At 36.5% G+C, this 24594-nt stretch overlaps 1 protein-coding gene across 1 annotated transcript; it reads left to right on the forward strand.

Annotated features, from left to right (window-relative positions):
* Window positions 1–1000: 1000 nt before the first annotated feature.
* LOC121315753 (glutamate--cysteine ligase catalytic subunit-like) lies at window positions 1001–19723 on the forward strand. The gene is made up of 16 exons (XM_041250128.1): window positions 1001–1548; window positions 9310–9422; window positions 9583–9765; window positions 10258–10371; window positions 10857–10915; window positions 11132–11271; window positions 11611–11685; window positions 12918–13034; window positions 13431–13569; window positions 14565–14677; window positions 14792–14884; window positions 15511–15615; window positions 16557–16638; window positions 17800–17903; window positions 18252–18372; window positions 18725–19723. Exons 1-16 carry the CDS (start codon window positions 1399–1401, stop codon window positions 18904–18906), a joined length of 1890 nt encoding a protein of 629 aa, XP_041106062.1. The 5' UTR covers window positions 1001–1398; the 3' UTR covers window positions 18907–19723.
* Window positions 19724–24594: the final 4871 nt, after the last annotated feature.

Here is a 24594-nt window from a genome sequence, read left to right on the forward strand (position 1 = left end):
ATATTGCAGAAAACGGTTCTTTTTGGCTTCTCTGCAAAAGGCTTCACTGCAACAGTGAAGCGGTAGCACTCTGCTAGGAAGTGGACGATGACTGTAAGATCATTGCGTTTCATTACCGTCAGTGCCTGAAACGTCAAAGGATTCCTAAAACCTTTGCTTCGTGACATTTTTGCATCATTTGGTTCATGTAGGGTCGAATCAGCAGCATCATTCCCGTCACTACTCATAAGGTAACTTCCCAGGGTTACAAGACTGCATCTAAATACTGTGGCGGTGGCTTGCCATGTGTTCAGGACTGGCACTTATAAGTGCCGTTGTTTTATCCGCAGATGGTCTCTGGTGACTCCGCACACATCTGGAAAACAGTGGCACAAGCTGCGCTCTATAGAGTCCAGCAAGCGGGAAAGAGCGGATCTGGTTGGACCCTGGCTGCAGCAGCTACACAGGCAGACAGACAACAACACAAATCCCACCCCCCCAGCAGTTCAATGCAGCACCATAAAGTCGGCAGTCCTGCGAGACCCAACGCAACAGTACTATACTTTAGCCTGATGCTGTGAAACAGGCACACATGTTACTTTGAGGAGATAGTACAACAATGCAGAACCCTCATTCATTCATTCATTCGTTAAAAATGCATAAAGTTACCACAGGCAGAGTTCTGGTTCCATTCTTGAAGACGGTTTCATTTTTAAAAAGTAACTTTTTTCTTTGACAAGTCATTTCTGACTCGAACTACATTATCCCCTAAAGACCTTCATAGTACTGAACAATTGACAAAATGCATGTCATAAACCGAGTGTGCACTTCTGTGACACTGCTTATTTTTATTTATTTATTTATTTATTTATTTATTTATTGCGTTAAAATCAATTCAAGTTGAAAGCCTCCACACCCCTGTGAGGATGGAGCAGCTTTATTGAAGCGTTTGTGAAAAGTGCTGAGTCACTATGTGACGTTTCTCTGCCTGACTAGGTCACGTGGATTCAGTCATTGCAAAGTGACTGAAAGAAAAACGTGTTCAATTTCACTGTTTAAACAAGACTTGGGTAGAGAGAGGCGAGAAGCGTGCAGTAAGCAGGGGTTAGCTGTTAATGTAACTTCATTCAGAAGTGAGACCAATTGAATAACCTGTATTTGGCTAGCTCCGGGGTTTATTTTTTGACCTACTGGACGCAGTAGACTGCAACATTCCATTTTTGCCCTCTTTATAGGTATATTTAAAACGTTTTGTTTTATAAGGTCTCCTTTTATTCGCATGCCATTAAAAATGCTGTGCTGAGGGTCAGTTCTTTTTGTGACTAGCGATTGTCGCTTAACGATTTGGGGTTTGAGGTGAAAAGACGGAACTTAGGATAAAAGGAGACAAGTGTTTGCTCTCGCTGAGCTTATGGTGCTATGGGTTTGCTGACGCAAGGATCGCCTTTGAACTGGGAAGAGACTAAAAAGTACGCAGATCATGTCAGAAAACACGGCATCATCCAATTTCTAAATATTTACAACAGATTGAAAGACCGACAAAAGGACGTCCTGAAGTGGGGTGATGAGGTAAGCCTGTACTACTTTGTACGCTGTTAGTGAGCACGTGATGTGATTGCTGTTGTAACTGCGGCAAAAAAATACAATAAATAAATAAATATAAGCTTAAAAAAAAAAAAAAATGCATCATTTATTTCAACCCTATCCTTCCAAACTTCTTTAATGTGATTTTGGAATGACAGGGACGCAGATACTTCATCGCACCAGTAACCACACTGACTGCCACAGGCCCTGTTTTTTGTGAAAGTTACAAGACCAACACATAAAACAGTGCAGCGGTTCTAGGATTTGCTTTTTTGTACAACTTGCACGTTGGTTGCTATACCTTTCTGAATTTTAAAGAGTACACAATAACGTCAGAGAAATAACATCTATATTGTAGTAATGCCTTGTATCGTGCTGTGTACTGTTGACCTGGGTATATAGTAAATAAATACATCTATTATTGCATCATCGTTACAAAGACCGTGTCCGTTTCCCCGCATGGAACTGTTCAATTTACAGTATGCATCTGCTATTTCATAATTCTAGTGTATCTTTGTTTCTTATTACAACAGTGCTGTACACAGTTAGCAATGCCGTGTATATAATTAATTTTAACATGTCTCCCCATTGCTCCTACTCTGTGGAAAATGTTATACCCTCCAATTGTATTTGTGTAGTTATTATATTTAAGTGTGTGTAGTTATTAATAAATTCACACACATCATAATATATATATCATATACGTATATATATATATATATATATATATATATATATATATATATATATATATATATATATATATATATATATATGTGTGTGTGGTGTGTGTGTGGTGTGTGTGTGTGTGTGTATATATACACATAAACAGACAGTTGTAGTCAACAGTTTACATACCCCAATGGAAATTTTAGAATTTCTCTAAATCAAATTACAGAAAGAAATCTTTTGTAGCAAACGTTTTGGTTTTGTGAATGAGGAAAAGTTACAATAAATAGATTCAATTAATAGCTAGTTGAGGCACCTTTAGCAATAATAACTTATTTTAAATGATTAGGATATTGTCAGTGGGCATTTGACATGATCCTTTAGTGATTTTTGACTATTCTTCAACACCAAATTGTTCCAGTGCATTCAAATTCTGAGGACTTCTTTGTGCACAGCCTTCAACTCATACCAAAGATTCTCAGTCAGATTTAGATTGGGACTTTGACAAAGCCATTCCAGACCCTTGATTGTATTCTTTAACCATTCTGAAGTAGATGTTGATGTGTGCTTTGGATTGTTGTTGTGTTGGAATGTCCAGTTCCACTTTAAACAAAGTTTTGTAGGGTTTCAGATTGGCCAATGTCTTTTGGTATAGTATGGAATCCATTTTACCATGTATTGGAACTAAATTTCCTGTGCCATTAGAGGAAAAACAGCCCTATTGAAGGATATTGCCACCTCCATGCTTGACAGTAGGTGTGGTTCTTTTCTTTGTTCGTCTCACCAGACTTTCTCCAAATGTAACAACTATCTGTGACCAAATAACTCATTTTTTGTCTCATCACTCCACAGAGCCTTTGGCCAGAACTCATCCATCATTCAATTGCTGTTTTGCAAACTCTAAGCAATTTGTCCTTGTGACGTTTTCCTAAGAGTGGCTTTTACTTTGGCCTGTGACCATTGAGCCCTTTAACATGCAATACTCGACCTATGATTGAAATGGAAACCCCAGTCCTACGTTTCCGCTATCCGCTCACCACATCGCCACAAGCAAAATGTTTTCCCTTGTGGCTCAACTAATTTTCACTAAGTTCACCACGGCAGGAGGATAGAGGTTCTAATTGGAAACGGTCAGCGGACGGTGCTACTTGTAAAAATTATAAAAAATAATTATAAATAAATAAATAAATAATGGCATCCAAAGGGAATTTTCCAAATATGTTTTATGAAAAAAACTAAATATAACCGTGATAGTCACAGTGGGGTGAAGTAGTCATGTTTTGCTCCCGAAAGAACAGTTTCACAGATTGCAAGCCAGAAACACGCAGCTTCAAAAGATCACAGCTAAGTTTTTTTTTTTTTTTTTTTTGGTTTTTTGTTTTTGGTGTTTGCTATCTCTTCTAAAATGTGCTGAAATAGATGTTGGAAATTGTAACAGAGTTGTTCCAAGAAGACTCAGAAGAGGAACAATATAATAAAACAATAAATGCATTTATTATTTTAAAAAAGGAGTCGTCTCACTATGATTTATTGAGTTTACTGGCATAATTTCGCTGTAATTTTCGGACAAACTTGCAGGTTTTCACCACAGAGATAATATGGACATAGAGGAGATAGCTGCTTCTGCATCCAGCGCTCAAAGAATATCACAGACATTTGCAGAGCTTTTTGAGATGTTATAGTAATAAAATAATAACTTGGATTGCATTATTGAGGAGTTTCTTGATAAAACGGGTGATCGGGAGAGTATTTACATCTATAAAGAGGTATGTGAAAAATACAGCAAACAAGAGGTGGGGCTTGGCTGGAGATGCAGTGCTGAGTGTCCTTTTGTGATTCAATACCTTTTAAACCTACTTTAATCTTGGAGCACGTGTGAAAATAAATTGGACCTGACGCTCCTGACAATCGCTAAATAAATGGACCGCTAAGGGTGAATTTCTGCATCGTCTCAGCTTCTACCCCTTAAAACCTACATTGTTTTGATCTACTATGCTCGACCTAGTAGGGGAGTAGTTTGAGGATGTTTTTGGACGATTTTACTTTTGCTGTGCCAATACCCTGAAAACAAGTAAACTATCCTTGCTGTATAGGGAGTCTCTGGCAGTGTTCGCTGATAACTTGTCGCGAGGAACTACCATTCCTCTCAATATTGGTATACTTACAAATATTTACATGACCTTACATAACAGCGCTGGGTCTCTCTCTCTCACTAGCCACTGACTGCAGCACTGAGAATCCACAAGTTTTACTCTGTCATGTATTTGCATATTGAGATAATGTTAATTTAAGCTTCAGCTATATAGACACAGTACATTAAGTTACCGTATTTAATATGTGGTGCACGGTTGTATTCTGTGATTCACTTAGTCAAGTAACAATGAGAGATGCTACTTCCCAGGGATTTTGTTTCCATTCAGAAACTCCAAATTCTAGTTGGTTTTCTTTCGCAGCTATTGCAACTTTCTATATCTTTGCAACATTAGTTCAGTAAAAGATTAGACATGTGGGTTAATAATTCGTATGTTCACCATTCGGAATGAATGGAGTAAAATAACAATAACCCTTTGCATCCATACAATTCAAGACCAGTACCGGTATGTTCCAGGGTAGGTTACACATTGTGCAGAACAGCAGTATTTTTGTTACTGCTGGAAGTGTTGGTGATGCACAGTAGTTAAGTAATATAATTGACATAATTTTTCCCCATTTTCTTTGACAATGTGGTTTTATTCTCCTATTTTTGGCAAATTTGGATGATTAAGATGATTGTGGTAATTGATTACATTTGGTGTACTACTGCATTGCTTAATTATATAAGGCTTGAATTTTTAGGTTTTTATTTGGTCTGGGGGTGGTGGTCTGTTTTTATTATTATCAAAATCGGTTACTTTCGGGGGTGAAAATAAACGACTCAAATAAACTAAATGTTGCTTTCTGACACTTTATTGCACACATCTATCACACACGATTACAATTCTAAAAAAGGTTAACTCTTAGGACTGTTACAATGCCTTTCCATACTGCAGGCCTTGTGCAAATAATGTTTAATACAGTAACCCCCATATTATCATTACAGGAGTCCTATTTAAAAAATAAATAAAGTACATGTCCATGTTTTATCAGCATACAAAATAAAACCAGATTGTTGTAAACGTGTCATTGGAGGTGTTATAGGTCATTGGTTAAACAAGGCAGGTCTTAATATTATATTACGTATTGCATTGCTGTCCAGAAATAAACACGTTTCCAATTCAAAACGTCGCATATCATCGTAAGGCAGCCGAAGAGTTTTTCAATCCTTATTTTTAAATGTCGCGGTTTTCAGTTTTTCATTAATAGCAACCTTCACAACAAATAGGGTGTAAAACAGGGTGGTGCCTGTATATTTATTTGTTCACAAAATAAAACAAAAGGCTAACTCCACCCAGGAGTACTAACTAAACTTTTACAAGTTTCACTAATAAAACCTGAAGGCTAAACCGTTTACCGGTAACCACAAAACTCACACTCCTCCAAGGCAAATTAAATCTGTTGATTAATGTCTGTCTCAGTAGTCTTCTGGGCGAGTACTTTCACGTTCAATCTTGCGTTTAAAAAAAAAAAAGAAAAATGCAGGGAAGTCAATTTTCTAACTGGGTGTAGCAGTGGTGAATAAGCATTCACAAGTAATGCTTAGAAAACAGAAACCCCCCTGCAATGCCACAATATCGCAAAAGTGAACTCGAAGCCAAAATAATGGTACAGTATTTCACGTTAGATTTCGAAATGTCACAATTTGTCAGCTTTAAGTACAGTAGAACCTCAGAGTTGCGAACCCCATGGGAATGGTTGTTATTCGTAAGTCAGAAATGACCGTAACTCTGGAAATTTAGTTTTCAGTGGTTTTTAATAAATGTGTACACCTGCTATCTACACCTCAATCTGGTGAATAATACAAGGATACAGCAAAGTAGTGCAATACTCATATTGTTATGGTTCTAAAGTGTTTAAAACAGTACTATACGTGAAAAAAGGCTCAATTTAAAAGTGGATTGTTTGGTAGAGCGGTCAGTTCGTAAGTTTGATGTTCGCAACTGTATATGGGGAAAACTACAAAGCAGTATGTAATTTAATATGTTAACCTAACGTTATTTAGCAGGTTTCATTCGACTTTATGAAGCAAAAATAGTTAAATCAATAAGGTGATGCAGAACTTTTGGCCATAGCTGTAGGTTAGTCCCTGTTATCGGTCTAACTTGTTCTGATCAGTTAAACCAGTTACCGGGATTCGCATTTTAGTCCACTTGAAGTGGACTAGGTCACTGGTATGCTGCAATTGACCCTAGGATTTTTATCAGAAGAGCCAATAATAGTTAAACAATAAGGCGCAACTTGCATTCAAATGAGAACACCTTTTGATTTAAAAACAAAGGACTTGAGTTCAATTAACAACTGAAAACAATATGCATGTGCCCGCATCATATATCCCCTTTAAAGCTGCATCCACACGGGACGCGAGTGAATAATTTAGAAGTCACTGCAATCAAATGGGCGTATCCCTGCCAGCAGCAAACTATGTCACTTTGAGAATTTTGCGTTGCTAAAATAGAACCTGTTTCTATTTTTTATTTTCGTGGTGTGACTGGAATAAAACTGACCAATCAGAATTAATGTTAACACCCTCGAAACATGTCAAACACACACCTCAAAACACGTCGCGTCTCAGAACAAGTTAATCATTTTTTGTAGTACTAGTAGTCGTGGCTTGCAGGTATTGCATTTAGCAACACCGAGACATTTTCATTCTGATTGTGCAAGTTGCATAAAAATAGGTTTATTAATAAGCAAAAATAAACCAGACTGTACATGCAGTCTATATATCCTTCATTTAAATGAAAAGTGTGGACTTTTCCTGGCTTTTAAAAATGACACAAAAAAGGTTCCACAATTACACAACTTGAACAAGAAATCTGGGGGTCTTTTTTTTATCCTGTTCTATCATTTGAGTCCTATAATAGGTAAAATTACTAAAGCATGTTTTCATCATTTGAGAAATATAGCTAAACTTTGTTCTATTGTTTCTGCATCTGATGCTGAGAGGCTAATGCATGCCTTTGTTTCATCAAGAATTGACTACTGTAATGCACTTTTTTTTCTGGGATTCCAAAGTATTTGTTGTCTCGCTTGCAGCTTATTCAGAATGGTGCAGCAAGAATTCTAACTAAAACCAGAAAAGGTGAACATATTACTCCTGACTTGGCCTCTTTACACTGACTTCCTGTGCAGTTTTTTACTTTTATAAAGCCCTTTAGCACCTAGTTATTTACAAGAGCTGTTGATCCTATACATTCTTAAACGGAATCTTAGATCTCAGTTTGTAGGGCTCTTGGTTGTTCTAAAGGTAAATACTAAAAGTATGGGAGGAAGGGCCTTTTCTTAAGAGGGTCCTACATTATGGAATGCTCTGCCTTTTTTGTCAGAGAAGCTATGAGTCTTGCTGTTTTTTAAGTAAAGATTAAAGACTTATTTATATACACATGCCTTTATTAGTCTTTATTATTGCTGTTTTTTAATATACTTGATTGGAAATATTTACTTATTTAAAATAGTCTTTTTTATGCTATTTGAATGAATGTTTTATTATGCTGTGTATAGTATGTTTTCTGTAAAGCACCTTGGTCTCTGATGTAAGGTGCTATATAAATTAAATTAAATAAATAAATGTGACCTAATTTTAAGCTATGGCCTAAGCTATTTTTTGGTTTGTTTGCTTTAATGATAAATAACGTTTTGTTCACCAAATTGTTCTGTGACACAAATCTGTGATAAGAAGAATGTCTTTACATACGCATAAAGAGATTCACCAAAAAAACACAAGTATTATCGAGGTCCTACTATTCTATATGTTGTAAAACAAAGCCAGCAACACGTTTGTATTTTATGTGACCCGTCCCAACATTACCAAGCTCATAGTTTTGAAGATTATGAGCCATATCTGTTCACCGGACTGTTTTAAAAGGAAAAACGAAAAAAATAGATTTGCAGAAACGCATCAGTAGTTATACAAGGTAAGTGGTGACTTGCAAATAATAATAATAATAATAATAATAATTATTATTATGATAGTGATGATAGTGATTATGTATTCTGAACAATAATAATAGTAATTCATAATAATGTTGCACTTTAAAATACTTAAAGTAGTTAATAAAGTGTCAAAGAAGGAATTTGTAAAACACAATTGAGATTGCAGTAAGTTCTATATATAAATGTATAACAATAAAATAGTTTTGTTGAAAATATCAGTTCAAATATAGTACTATTGTCCAGCTGACAACTGGAAATGTACCGGTACAACTGTACAATTACTACTAATATGTGATAACAGTAAAGCTGTTGGATATATGGGATTGTTCACTAACTCTGATCTACAGTTTTTAAAGTTCAACCTCTATTTTACAACGGAGTTGCCAGCGGTCAGGGTGGTAACCTTTTATCAAAACAAGCCCTGTTTTGTAATGACAGCCTATCTATAGTACGTCCAATAGGAATGCATGGGCGGGGTCATGTATTCATTTCCAGACTTTTGGATTGTTTCCAAGTCTGGTATGGATTGACATTCAGCGACTTTGCTTGCTCGCATCTAGTTTGGATGTAGCTTAAGACTTTAATAATAAGCAGTCAACACTTTTTTTTTTTTTCAAAACCCTAGATTTCCCACTGTAGTTTTTCTCCACCCATTTTGAACCTTGGCTGGAATATGACGTCCTGTTTACTTAATCAGCTTCCATTCTCAGTGCTGTTGCAATAAAATTATAAAAATAAACTGTTTCCCTGACACACATTTTAACCTTTTGGCCATGTTAATGGTACAGACAACATAATTTAGATGTTGGCTTAACAGTTGGTATACAGCTGTTTTTTGTTTTGTTTTTTTTGCCCCCCTCCCCCAACCCCATTGTTGCTGTATTGTTGTTTTAACCTCTAACCATATCAATGATATAGATCTTTTTCACATACACTTTATTTCATGATTACACTGTTCACCTAATTGTAATGTCCGTTTCATTTTGAATATTCTTGCTTTTGTCCTAGGTTGAATACATGTTGGTAGCTATAGATCACAACGATCAGAAAGTTCGTCTGGTGCTCAATGGAGCCGATGTCTTGCACACTCTTCAAGAAAAAGGTGAAAATGCCAATCCCAAGTAAGTAAATTCACATTGAAAATTATATTCGGTTCATTCTTTGAACTCGCGAATTCACATTTTAACAATACAACCCCCTGAATCAATAAGAAGAATGCCTCTCTTCATGTCCAGAATCCCCCAAGCAGTTTCTGTATATTGGTGTATTTCTTTCTTCTAGTCACCCGACCCTCTGGAGGCCTGAGTATGGCAGCTACATGATTGAAGGCACGCCTGGCCAGCCCTATGGAGGAACAATGTCTGAGTTTAACACTGTCGAAGACAACATGGGGAAACGACGGAGGGAAGCCTCTTCTTTACTGAAAGAAAACCAGATACTGTGCACCCTTACAGCATTCCCAAGGTATAAGAATATGAATGAGGCTACCTAACGCTAGACTATAAATAAATATGTTCTTATGAGTGTAATGGAAACGCATATGGAAAAATGTTGCCAAACTATACCCATAACTTTTCCATGTGAACTAATGTGCTTTTCATTTTGTAGTAATTTTTATTTTGGATGATAAAGCCTAATGTTTTGTGATAATGGCTTAACATATTCAAGGGCTCTCTAGGGCAATTTGAGTATGGGTAGTGTCTTAACTGTTTCGTGGCCCTATTATATCTCAGATTTATTTTTGCTTAGTTCTTGAAAGACAGTAACCTTAATGTTGCATTGACTGTTGGTAAACCTTGTTTTATAGTCCTTTTAGTGAAGTTTCATTACCTGTGCTGTCTTGAAAGATGTACACACTTTGAGATCGTGTCTTCACATTAGACAGCACAGCTGTATTCTGTGGTCTTGATCAAGCTTCATAATGGACTTCATATATGTATTACTTGTTTTCTACAGATTGGGTTGCCCTAGTTTTACTTTCCCAGAGTTTGATCCCAAACCAGTCGAAAAAGGAGCATCCAAATCTCTCTTTTTTCCAGATGAAGCAATTAATCCGCATCCCAGGTTTAGGCAAGTACAGAATAGAATTCTCTTGTGCAAATTTGCATATACATCTATCGCTGAAATATACTGTATGTTCCAAAAATACACTCTCATTGAAACTAATGAAGTTTGACTTCAATAAAGACTAAGTATCTTCTTCCTTTTTTAATAATTTGTCTCTGTATCAGAATCCACCACAAGTACATTGTCTGTGCTTGTAGAAACCTTGTTCCACTCCTTTTTGAGTATTTCCTGATTCCAAAGAAATCTGTTAATAGCACATTTTCAAGTAATTTGGCCACACAGAGATTGCATTGTGAGATGAAGGGATCACTGGATCATGTGATATCTTTGGAATAGTGCTCAAAAGGAGCCACCAACTAGAATCCTAATAAAATTGATGTTGTTAAATTAAGATAGCAGAGGTGTGGCTGTTTATTTGGATTTTAATGCAAATACATGTGGGCTGATGAGGAATTCAAATTGAATGTGTTTTTTGGTTTGTATTGCAGCACTTTGACCAGAAATATCCGTCATAGAAGAGGAGAGAAAGTCGTGATAAATGTACCCAGTAAGTAGTTTTTTTTTTTCTCCTGAGATGCATTATTTACTGTCTTGGTTGCAGTTACTACTTTTTTTATATACCTTTATTTAGGGATCATCAGAAACAGTCTAAACAAATGTGAATGTGCTTTTGTGTAGAGACCCCACCGATAAAGTAATTTAGGAATCCATCTGGAGCTCCCTCATTAATGGAATACATTTTTTTGTTTTGTTTTTTCTGCAGTCTTTAAAGACATAAACACCCCATCTCCGTTTATTGAGAAATTCCCAACAGATGACGACGGAGAGGCAGGAAGGGCAGCTTTGCCAGACCACATATACATGGACTGCATGGGATTCGGAATGGGAAACTCTTGTCTTCAAGTAGAGGATTTCTTTACTTTGAAATAGTTATCAAATTAAATTACAGCTTGTTTAAACGTCTACCTTGAAAAAAAAAACTATAGTAGTTTTCCATAGGTTGAAAAAAAAAGCCTAGTGTAATGAAGCCCTTTCTATTCTAGTCCGTGTTTAACAATATCATCCACACTTGAAGCCCTTTCTATTCTAGTCCTTGTTTAACAATGTCATCCACGCTTTTTAATTTTAAGTGTTTGTAGTTTGTTGATATAATTGTGATTTTTTTTGAAAATATGTGGTGCTGGTCTTTTTGTTATTGAAAACCACACAAATATGTAATTTTTGTTTCTTTTTCTTTGACAGGTCACATTCCAAGCTTGTAGCATAAGTGAAGCTAGATATTTATATGACCAGCTTGCCACAATATGTCCCATTGTGGTAAGTGATTGTTGTACAATAATATTTGAGTTTTATGTCTGTGCTTATGGAAATGTAGGTATATTATAAAAAGAAACAAAACAAGTACTGTAAATGCATTATAAAATATTATATAATACTGTAAAACTTCAAATAATCGCCTGTCTCTGATACGCGCCGGGTCTACTGGCAATTGTTGTAAATAAAAGCTGGGTCTCTGCCATTGAAGCTGAGGTAGGCCTACATGTAATGCATATTTACTTAATGCAGTTATTAAGTTATTAAAAGTTTTCAAGCATGCCGAAAGTAAACCAGATACAAACCACTTGGTGTATTTTAACGAATTTTGTTGTATTAGCAATGTACAAGTTTGAGATTAAACAGTAAATAATTTTTGATAATGATACTTATTGCTTGTATTCTAAAATGTTTTTTTTAAAAATGAAGAAGTATTTATTATTATTATTATTATTATTATTAATATTAACAATGGTAGATCTAATTCTGTTTTTAAATACAAATCCATACTTCTGCTTGTTCATTTTCCAACGTTTTGCATACCATATCCTTGTTAACCAGTGCATAGAAAAAAACTGTATACTTTCACTTTATACTTCAGGGTGTACAATACAATGTAATTTTGTTATAAAACAAAATTGTTACTTAGTTCCCACTGACACAGAGCCTGTAACATAGTTGTTGGAATGTTTAAATTGAGTTACGATGTCGCTGTGAGGTTTGTGTTGGTGGCTTCACAATGACCGGATGAAGCATGTGAAGCTAGTGATCTAATATAAACACTGGTCTCCAATACGCGCCAGGTCTGCTGACAAATAATGTAAATAAACGCCAGAGGCATTTAATTGAAGTTTTAGAGTGTATCTAATTGATTGAAACACTTTTTTTTCAAAAAACATTTTGGTACCAGTACATGAACTAATGGATTAGTTAGTGAATACAAAAAAATATCATCGTAATGTACTGTCACAAATGACAGCACGTTAGCAAATTCTGAATTGATGTCTATATATAATAGTTTGAAGTCAAACTTGAGAACAATGTGTAGTGTTGGTAGTCTGCATGTACTGTAAATGAATTATGCCACCACCTATAGCTACTTTTAAAAAGTACCATATAACAAAACAAACAGTAAATATGACAGACAAGTGTTTTGTTTTCTTTTGAATATTTATTTTCAATATTATTGTTATTATTATTATTTTTATTATTTTTATTTTTCTACTGTCTTCTAGATGGCTTTGAGTGCAGCTTCTCCGTTTTATAGAGGCTACGTGTCTGATAATGACTGTCGTTGGGGAGTGATCTCTGCTTCTGTCGATGACCGAACACGTGAAGAGCGGGGCTTAGAGGTAGGGTCATTATTTTATTATTTATTTCTTAGAAAGTCAACATAGCCTTTGAAATTGCCTGTCTATCATTGTCTATCCTTTTAACTTATTTTCTGTTTTAGAAACAGGTGAAAATGTTTTTGGGGCCAAAAAATACAATTACTGTTTGAACTAAACACAAATCATTTCAATTAAACATCCACATCCACTTTTGAAAACAAGCAAAGCTGGGGGGGTGTTCTGCATAGGTTTTTCTTGACACTGTTCATTTTTCATGCATGCAGATGTATTGGAACAATGGTATTTATCAGCTATAAGGATACAACTTGAATCACAATCTTGCTGTTTTTTTTTTGTTTTTTTTTTAACTCTAGTATTTATAACTATTTATGTATTGGCATTTTTGTTTTTTTACAGCCCCTAAAACATAATAAATATCGGATCAATAAATCAAGATATGATTCCATAGACAGCTACCTCTCCAGTTGTGGTGAAAAATACAATGACATTGAATTAACAGTAGATGAAGAGATCAACAGACAACTTTTAGAAGCAGGTAACTGCTAAGCTCTTTTTATTATTATTCAGGGTATGTCTTTTTAAAACAAGTACAGTGCTATCCCGTTAATGGGGCCCATTTATAGAGCGGAATCAGTTATAACATGGTAAGGTCGTGGCTGCCGTTTCCCCCATAATGCAATTGATGTTGGGTTTTGTTGTTGTTTCACATTACCTTATTTCAACCCATTTAAGTTGAAACTGGGACATACAGGTAGTGGACAACAAAATGGAAACACCTGGGTAAATGAGGGACACCAAGTATATTGAAAGCAAGGTCTTCCACACAGGTGTGGGTCATGTGTTAATTAAGCAAATAACATCCCAGCATGCTTAGGGTCATGTATAAAAAAAAATTCTGGACAGGCCTGGTTGCCTATAATTATGGCTAGCATGGCTGCAAGAGGAGCCCTCAGTGACTTTATAAGAGGGGTGATTGTTGGGGCGCGTTTGGCAGGAGCTTCAGTGACCAAGACAGCGACACTGGCTGATGTTTCACGAGCAACGGTGTCTAAGGTGATGTCAGCATGGAACTCCGAGGGAAAGACATCATCAGCAAAGGGCAACGTGGGCTGAAGCGCATATTCCAGGATTGTGATATCCATGCATTCATTTGAAGTGCAAGACAAAACAGGCGAGCAACTGCAGATCAATTGACTGCAAATTTCAACCTGGGGCGCGAGCAGCCAGTTTCATCAAAAATGGACCGCCGAGATCTTCACAGAGTGGGATACCATAGTCGGGTTGCAGTGCATTAACCGCTCATCACAGCTAACAATTGTACAAGAAGTTCTCAATCTATATTCACGAGATAAGTACACATGGTATAGTTCTGGCCTTCCTTTTTAATCACTTTCAGAAGCCATTGTTAAATTGAGAACATTCAGACTCATTTGAGACACTGGTGCATGTTCTTTACATGGCAGTGCAAAAAACCCTCTGCTTTTATAAATTGGCCTTGAATCTTAGATAAATAAAACCTTTTTCTTTCAGGGATTGACAAGCTCTTGGCGCAACATATAGCACATCTTTTTATCCGTGATCCTTTGACTCTGTTTGAAGAGAAAATTTATCTGGATGATGAGAATGAGTCTGACCATTTTGAGGTATTGTCATTTAAAAAAATAATAATTAAATACTCTGCTGCGTGCATAACGGTAGAGTATTTCAATAGACTACCAATGTTTATCTTTTTCATCTCTTTGTAATCTCCATTATAGAACATTCAATCAACCAACTGGCAGACAATGAGATTTAAACCTCCTCCTCCCAAGTCTGACATCGGGTGGAGAGTAGAGTTTCGCCCAATGGAAGTAAGTCATCTTTTGCTTCACTCTAAAATTATTAAACTCAAGGATCAGGTTCCTGAGAATTTGTTTCTTGTGCCACAAGAAGATGTTCTCTAAATTCTACAGGACTAGAATCTTGAAACTCGATTCACAAGCGATATAAATTTCAAGGAGCCTAAACATCTCGACTAGAAAATCACCACTGCATGGAATGTGCTATTTGTCATGTTTTTAGCAAGTGCTGTTAGCATGTGTAGAAACATGGACTAACTGGTGATAACATTTAGCAACAGCTTAGCACATTTTATTATTTTTCTCCCACAATAAAAGAAATACACAATTGTATTCAGTCAATAATATGTCTTTATGTACTTTTCAGTGGTTTTGGCAAGCTTTTTCTCAGTATTGCTAAATCTAGTTTTTTGAGCACAATGCCAAACATAGTTCAAGCGGAGAGGAGGTTGTTTTTAATATACTGTAACAGTGAACATGTCAATATTACATTCTTTATTGCTAAAAGGCATATTCACACATTTCTGAATTTGCCACTTTAGTCAGCTTATTTAAAATCAAGTTTTAAATATATACAAGCTGTTCACCATGGTCAGTACTGTTGAGATCCACTGATATTGGATTATTTTCTCTTGCAGGTCCAGTTGACAGACTTTGAAAACTCAGCATACGTTGTATTTGTTGTACTGCTCACAAGAGTGATTCTTTCATACAAACTTGACTTTCTTATTCCATTGTCGAAGGTAGGATATATTCATATTATTGTGGAAACTGTGGGCAAAAATCTAATACTATCCATCACGTTGACCTGTGACCTAATATGACTGACAATGGGGTTTTGTGACTTTTTGGTTTCTGGATGACAGACATAAGGCTTCAAGATATATTGGTAGGTGCATTCTTTGATTCTGTAGGCCAATTGTGGTTGTTGTACCCCTTTCCTGAGATTTATTTTTTCTCTTTGCAAAGCTGCTGCTGCCAAACATGTTTGTTACAGCTGTATTCTTCATTGTCTTAAGTTAAAAATAAATAAATAATCCCGGCCATTTGAATGATACAGACCACGTTCTTTGACGTAGTGTCTTTGTAGTTGGTGTTCTACGATTCTCTGAATTAAGTTCCATTACAGGTGATGTCCCGTGAACATTTCAGTGCCACCTTGTTTTTAATCTTTTTCAAATTCCCATTTTACTTCATGTTTATAAGCCATTCAGTCTAATATAATGACATACCCCTTGGATCATGCTATCAGGGTTGCTTTGTTTATGGTCACAAAACTTCCATTTCTAGTTAGTTACTGGCTATCAATTATCTTTTCAATTAGTTCAATTAGATTTAGTTATAAGTGTTAGTGTACTGTGTGTGTGCTTGCAATAATGGTTATTATTTTAAATGGCTCTTGTAGCATGAATGGCATTTTTGTGTGTCTGTTACTCCCGAGGCTGTCATGTTCTGCTTGAGATTAGAAAAATATACTATTGTGCAGAAGAACAGCATTTCAGCATGTGTGACAAGAGGCAGGGGAAAATAATAGAGCATGTATTGCTGCAGTGCCAAAGGTACAGTGATTAACCATACATACTGGACTAGTTACAAAAGCAAAGTCAGATCAGTTTATCAGTATGTAGATTACAAGGTGATCAGCATAGGCTATGGTGAAAAGCTAAAGTGATTTTTTTGTTAGGTTGATGAAAATATGAAGGTTGCTCAGAGACGGAATGCTGTGCTTGAAGGAATGTTTTACTTCAGGAAGGACATTTTCAAAGGCAAGTTTACTAACGTTTTCCTCTCTTCACATTGTGTGCATTTCTGTGCAATTGATATATGCAGCTAAGGCCAAAAGTTTTGCATCACTTAAATTTTAGGTTTTAAGACATCACTTAGATCTTTCATTTAGCGTCATGTAATCAAAGAAACTATAAAATGATATCACAAGAGTCTACTGGAAGCCATAATAGTAGTACAGTATTTCATGTTAGGTTTTTAATGTCAGTTTTTTGTTAAGTATATGGAAAACTATACAGCAGAATGTAATTCAATATGTTAACGTTACATTATTCAGCAGGTTTAATTTAAGGAGTAAAATGTGTTAATTCGATAGGGTGATGCAAAACTTTTGGCCATTGCTATATATATGTGCATTGAGTAACAAATGTGTTAAACTGGATTAACCTACTGAATACCTAAATTTGTATTAATTTTTTTTGTGTGTCGTCTCCCTACCATAATATACCTCTACTCATACATTGATCATAAGGACGCAACAACACACAACAAGCCTACCCATCACTTAAAAATTTAGCAAAACTGGCATGCAAGACCTAGATATCGGCTAATAGAGGTGTTAGATTCCTAGTTTCAAATATATTAAAAATTACTGATTTACAGTATGTGAAGTAACTTGTAAAAAAGGTGACATATAGACATAACATGCTTAATAACGTTAATTCAGATATATGGAAAAATGCAAAGTATGACATACCTACGTCCACCTCCACTATATCCTTGTTCCTGGGGATGATGATTATTATTATTATTATTATTATTACTATTGCAACACCTTTAACGTCTAGGTGTTGACCTGAGTAAATGCTACCTAGACAGACGACTGCACCAAAGCACATTTTGATTTCTTGTTTCCTTCAAACCAAACGGAGCTTATGACTTTTGGTTGATCACACGTCTGTGTACTGTATTAAGATAGACCCATTACCAAGTAAATATTGGGCTTACCATTGGTCTGATATGTATTCGGTTTGTGTATCGGACATACTATTGTCCTGGAATAGCCCTGTCGTGGGGCAGGTGGTTATGTTTTTACATTTCCACGAGTCGACTTTTTCCTTATTCAGTTTTACAAGGTACAGTATTGCATATCAATTGTAGGAAATTCATTGTAGTTTATTTTCTTTCATTGTCAAATGTAGGTTGTAATCCTGTTGCTGATGGAGGTGCTTCAGCTCAAAACGGCCTAGACAATGATAATGAAGAGTATGCTTTGATGAGCATTGACACAATCATTAATGGGAAGGTGGGTGTGCTTCATTTGCTATACTACACATTCTTTGAGAAGAAGTTCAATTCAGTCTGTATTATGAACTTGTCATTGTTGGGAAAGTACAACATAAGTGGATTATGGCCTTGTGGCTATTATTTTCAATGAATAACAGTTATTCTTAACAACTGTCAAACTTGAGTTCTGAAGATAATTTCCGCATTTCTGTACTTTACCTGAATGTGACTTTTAAAAAGGGGAATAAACAATGAATCATCCAACAATACAACTGCTGACCTTTTATTCATTTCTTGATTGATTATTCTCCCAACCCTACTATGTTTCTGCACATCATAATTTCAATTTGTTTGTGTGTGCTTTTAGGAAGGTGTCTTTCACGGTTTAATACCGATCCTGAACTGCTACCTGGGAAACATGGAAGTAGACGTAGAAACGCGGTGCACCATATTGAATTATCTTAAACTAATAAAGAAGAGAGCTTCAGGTATGTCTCAGGTTACCTCTTACCTGACCCAGGACCAAATTAAAGAGTGTCATGAAAAAGTAAATCACCCTGGCCTACTGTATATCCACCATAAGCACAGATAAGATTATCATACAGACCGATAGATACCTCTAGATACCCCCAGAATGCAATTAGGATTATTGTCATTAAATAATTGATCATAATTTATAAAATGTAAACACTGCAATAAAAAGGCGGGTCAGTGATGATGCCAATAAAGCTAAAAAGAGGCATTTGTTAGGACTCATTATAAGTCTCAATTATATTTATACAGGGCATTTTCTAATTACAGCACCATGCTAACATGCATGCATTTGTGTTTATGCTGTAGGGGAGCTGATGACTATGGCTCGATGGATGCGAGAGTTTGTTGCAAACCACCCTGAATACAAGCAGGACAGCGTGATCACGGATAAAATCAACTATGACCTCATTGTGAAGTGTGACCAGATTGCAAACAAAGCAGCTCGGTGCCCAGAACTTATCGGAGATCCCATAAACCGGGCAAAATAAGATTTCAAAATTTGACTGTTTGATTATTGCAGTGCAATCTTCATGGCAGTCCAGGCAAACCTGCTAAAAACAACCGCTCAATGGACTATCGATGTAATCTTTTGAGATGTGTCTTTTAAGTAAATGTAACATGGGAAGTACTGTAATGTATGCATGGGATGGCAACTGAGTGGTCACTATTAAGTGGTGTTCTTTTAGTAAAGGTGGGAATGAGCTACTTAAATGTTAATGTTTGGAAATAACTGTAGTTCTAGTCATTTTGCATGGTGTAAAGACCAAATATGTGATGCAGCATAAAATATGGGCCAATCAAATTAACCATGTCCTTTTTTATTTATTTTTTAAAGAAATGCAAACCAGTGCATTATAATTGTTAGACAATTTGTATAGAATATCAGATATTTAATAAGAAATTATTTTAATGGCAAAGTTGCATAATTTCTATGTATATTGTTTTTTTTTTTTTTTCTTTTGCATATCAAAGTGCGTATTGTTGTGGGTGGCAATGTAAATGTAACAAAAGTGCTAAGATGTACATTAGAAAGCTTGCTTTTTTGTCTGCTGTGTAACTTTAACACTACTGTACTAATGCTTGATTTGAGTTATTTGCAGAGTTCAAAATGTGTATACAGTAGCTGCAAGTACTTTTCAGGGTAAATGTTCTTTTATCTGTAATGGATGCAGACTTCTACAGATTACCCATTGTACAGCACTTGTGTAAATCTCTTGCTAAAAACAGCATTGTTTCAGAATCTCGTGAATATGAAACATTTAATATATAGTAAGGGATTTGAAATAAACTAGACACAAAATGTTATTTAATTGTCATGGTGTTATTTTCCATTTAGCATATAATTATAATTACTCACAGGTTCAAATCCACAAAGGGATGAATTGTTTGCACAGAAATAGTGTATAGTTATATATTATATAACTAATTCAAAGCTCTAGCCACTTTTCAATAATATGGTTGGGCCCACCAAATTAAATTAAATTCAACAAAAAAAAAAATAGTTTGCAAACACTTAAAGTCTTTAAAATATTAAACTGTCACAAGATACCATGTGTGGCTTTATTAAAATCATACATATCATTACATAATCATCTATTTTATTTTATTTTTTAAAAAAGAGGCTGCTTTAATACAACATGAAAAATTGAATTAACTACTTGGCTATGCTATAAAGGTGATAGCAGACCATGTTTCAGATACCCACATTACATTCTACATTGAACTTTGTTGTTTAGATACAATACATGCCACAAGTATTAAGAGATAGACAGCTGTTTAGATTCCCTCAACCCCTGAGGAGATGCTGATGGTCCAGATGATCTGTAGGTAGGAGAGCTTCTCTGTCTCTCTATGCCTCTGTCTGGTATTTATGCTCCAGTAGGCTCAGAACATAGGTGACTACAGTTTGTTTATGTTGTCTTACTAATTTATAATAGAAATGAGTTGTTCAGCTGTTACTCCATTCAAATACAACAAACCACAAACTACTTTGTTTTTTTCCTACAATTGTTATTTTTATTATTTTCTCCCCAATTTAATATAATGTCCAATTATTTTTGTGCTCAGCTCACCGCTACCACCCCTGCGCTGACTCGGAAGGTGCGAAGACGAACGCATGCTGTCTTCCAAAGTGTCTGGCGTCAGCTGCACGCATCTTTACACACTGCAGACTCACCATACAACCACCTCGGAGTTGCAGCGTCGGAGGATAACACAGCTCTGGACAACTTGCAGGCAAGCCCGCAGGCGCCCGGCCAGACCACAGAGGTCGCTGGTGCGCGGTGAGCCGAGGACACCCTAGCTGACCTAGCCCTCTCTCTCCCTGGGCGGCGCTCATCCAATTGAGCGCCACCTCCTACGAACTCCCAGTCACGGTCGGCAGTGACATAGCTTGCATTTGAACTTGCGATCTCCAGGCTGTAGAGATACATCCTCACCGAGCGCTTACTGGATGCGCCACTCGGGAGCCTGAACTACTCTATTTTACAAGGTTACTGTGGTTCATTGTTTACCATATTTCTTCTCCCCCATACATTCTTGCATGTGCTTTATCACTCATCATTCTAAGCCTTAAAGCCAAGTGAGTTGTTCCCACATTACCATGCTCATACTCGTTCTGAAGGTTATGAGACATATTTATAAAGCATTTTCTGTCAAGTTCACCTGACTGATTGTTTTAAAAGGAAAAATTAAATAAAAGTAAATAATAATACAAGGTAAGTGGTGACCCGCACATAATACAGATTTTAATAATAATAATAATAATAATAATAATAATAATAATAATAGTGTTGCACTTTAAAATACTTAGTTAATAAACAAAAAGGATGAAAGAAAGAATTTGTAAAGAAACACAATTGAGATTGCAGTAAGTTATAAGTGTATAACAATACAATAATTGTATTAAAATAATAGTATTGTGGGATTGTGCTCATTTGTTGTATTGTGCTGCCATCTGGTGGTCAAATCCAAGAAGTGTTCATGGAGAGATTTTACATGCTAAACCTCAAGCATTTCTTTTGTTTAAACCAGGACTTTTGACTATTGAGACTTTAATTTTGTTACCAGCATCATGCTGTTCTTTCTAACTGAGGGAAAAAAGGACATTGTTATTTCTGATAAGGGGCATTTTATTTAAAGAAAGAAGACATTCCTTTAAAAGACATTTCATTTCTAAAGTGACTGAAATTTATTTTTTATATACAGTATTGAGAAAAGTGTAATGTGGATGAATACAACCTGCGTGTTGTATCCCATCGCATTTAGAGAGTTTGGTAATTAACCCTTCAAAACCAAGCATTTTTCAGTGGGATGCTCCCCCAGAACCAAGTGTTTTTTGGCTGTAGTTGACTCCATTTCTATTAAAAAAATAAAAAATAAAACACAAAAAATGTATTTTCTACAGTAGCATCTTTTCTTTCCACACTGCCAAAAAATTCTCCGGCCTTTAGTCACTAAATTCCCCTCTCGGTGACATCAAATGAAAAAGTAAATGTCAGTCCCTCCCCTATCCAATGATGTGTGTTTCAAGCCTGTACTGCAAAATACTTTGGCCCTGTAAGTCATTAAAATAAAGAGGTTTTTTTTTTTTTTTTTTTTTTTTGTCATGTTTACACAACCGCGGTCCTAGTATGATCGTGTTAAGGCAAAACATTGTCAACCTATTTTCTTTTCTCCTGTCTCCCTTCAGTTGTAAGTTCAATTATTGTTATTGGCGCAGGAAAGTGTTTGATAACTGGAGGCTCCCAAAAGGTTGATAGAGCATAATATATGTATATCTGAACCACAGTCTACTTTGATAGTGTCCTGTAATGTATAATTCTTTACTGTTTCTTTACCCTAACCTTGTTAGTTAGGCTCAGCAGAGTGGAGGCACCGCCATTTTCTTATTGTTGCTTGTACGATTTGGTTCCACTAGGTTATATTTTCAAATCGTATGGGACTCGGAATTTGGAGAGGGAAATATATATTGTAGCAATCCTGGGGGAGGGGATCAGGATAGCGTGTGTGTGTGTGTGTGTGTGTGTGTGTGGAGGATTGGGTGGTGCAGGTTTGGTGTGAAAGAGAGGAGAGGATATAAGGGGGTGCGGGGGAAAAGACCGGGAGATGGTGTGGAGAAAGCAAGAGTGGCAGAAGGCGTGTGTGTGTGGAGAGGTACAGATAGAGAAAAGGGAGTTACATAAACAAAGACTACAATCATTTATATTCATTTCGACTCCCAGTTCCCTTTCCCTCACATTATCATTTTATTTGGTGATTAATTACCACGCCTTTTGGAGGACAAACACTCTGAGCAGTCTTTCCGTGACACTTGGACGGTTTGGCACAGCAGACGATCTTGCTTCCCCACATGGAGCCAGTAGTGGGACATGGGGAAAGTGCAGATCAAAGTCTTCTATCAAGATTACACTAGGGGCATGAGCACACAGAGGGCCTCGTGGATCGAGCTGGAGAGCCGGCTGGCGCTCGGGGACCAACTAATGCAGAGTGCTTACAAAGAGACCTATGGGACCTATAGCTCCAGCATTCCAAGAGGGCATCTGTGTTCTCGCTGGTCCAGTTCCTTCAGGAGATGTACCATGGCATACACTTCTTCTACGCTGTGACCAAGATGGCTTGGTGGTGACGTCCGACAAGGAAGTAGACAGACCCAGTACAGTGAGTGAAGCGTTGATGCACGTGTTTATTGCAAAATAAAAGGTTTAAACACAAAACAAAACACTTTCCATAAACAAAACGGCACATTGGCCAAAACAAATATACAAACAAAAATGGTGAACCAAACCCCAAAATAAGTATCGTCTCTCGCAATCAGTCCTTCCCTGCTGATCTAAAACACCTGTGCACAGACACACACATTTTAAACACTAATAAAACCACACCCTGTGCACCAATACATACATATATTTAAATCATAAAACAACAGAAAAACAGAAAATACACACAGAGGCAGGGTGTACCCTGTCATACATCTCCAATCTTGTGAGTAGCACACATGGCCTCAAAGGCTCAAAAGTCTCGGTCCTTGTCCTGGCAGCAGTTCTTCCTCCTTCTGAGGAGCCTCCTGCTGCAGTTTTGGCTGCATTGTTCCATGTAACAGGGTGAGGAGCCCTGTACATGCATTTATTTATTTATTTTTAGAACAGGGTCTCCCTCTCTGCCCCTGTGTTTCATGTTGTATTGTTTTGTATTTGTTTTGTTGTATGATTTATTATGTATTTAAATGACTGCGAAAGCCAAGTGTTTTGTTTTGTTTAAATGTGTTCTGGCAGAGGCGATGGGCAGCTCATCCTCTGCCAGTTATTAATTAAACTTGTGCAGATTGTGGCCGAGGGGTAATGAGATAATTGATAGTTAACCCCTCAGCCAAGTAAACAAAAGCCTGCAGCTCTCCACACTCGGGGGGTGGGTGTACGATGGAGGAACGGGAAAGTGAGAGGAGAGAGAAATTTCAAACTAAGCAAAAGAATAGGATCAGTGAAAACTATCTGCTCAGCCTGACCTGTGTTTTGTGTTTGTGATTTGTTTTTGTTTATCTGTTTTATTTTGCTCTATGAGAAGTGTTTTGTATTATTTAAATAAACAGTGCGTAGAGTATTTTGAGTTGCTGTACTGCCTCTGTGTGTTTGGTTCCTGCATCTGGCCTGACGTCACCACAACGCTATCCTGTCACATTCCCCCATCCTGTTCATTTGTAGGCACCCTGTTCATGGCACCACCAGCAGTCAACTGGTGCTACTGCAGCTGCGAGCAACATCATGTCTCAACAGTTTTTATAAAAAAGATTGTTATAACGCTGCATGCTGATTGGCCAATCAGTGGTTCTAAGCCGTGATATAATGTTGTAACTGTTGGGTAAATCACTAGACCCATGGCACTATTGTATCACAGCAACTATTGTAATAATGGTAATAAAAAAACAAAAGAAGAGCTAAATAATATCCTTAGAGATTGTTATGGCACAGTCCAAAACTGTAAAGGTGAGCAATATGGAATCAGCAGCTGTGTTGCGCTCTTAAATGAAATTTAAATGAGTTTATTTTGGTGTCTAATGAGCGACACAGAATTCACAAGTTTAAACAACATGTTTGTGGGTACAAGGCGAGAAGGCCGAGATAAAACACAACATCATCATGCAATTACTGAGATTTTCAAGTAGTCAAGCATTCTGAACC

This window comes from Polyodon spathula, chromosome 5 (genome assembly GCF_017654505.1).
Source record: "Polyodon spathula isolate WHYD16114869_AA chromosome 5, ASM1765450v1, whole genome shotgun sequence".
Lineage (NCBI taxonomy): Eukaryota > Metazoa > Chordata > Actinopteri > Acipenseriformes > Polyodontidae > Polyodon > Polyodon spathula.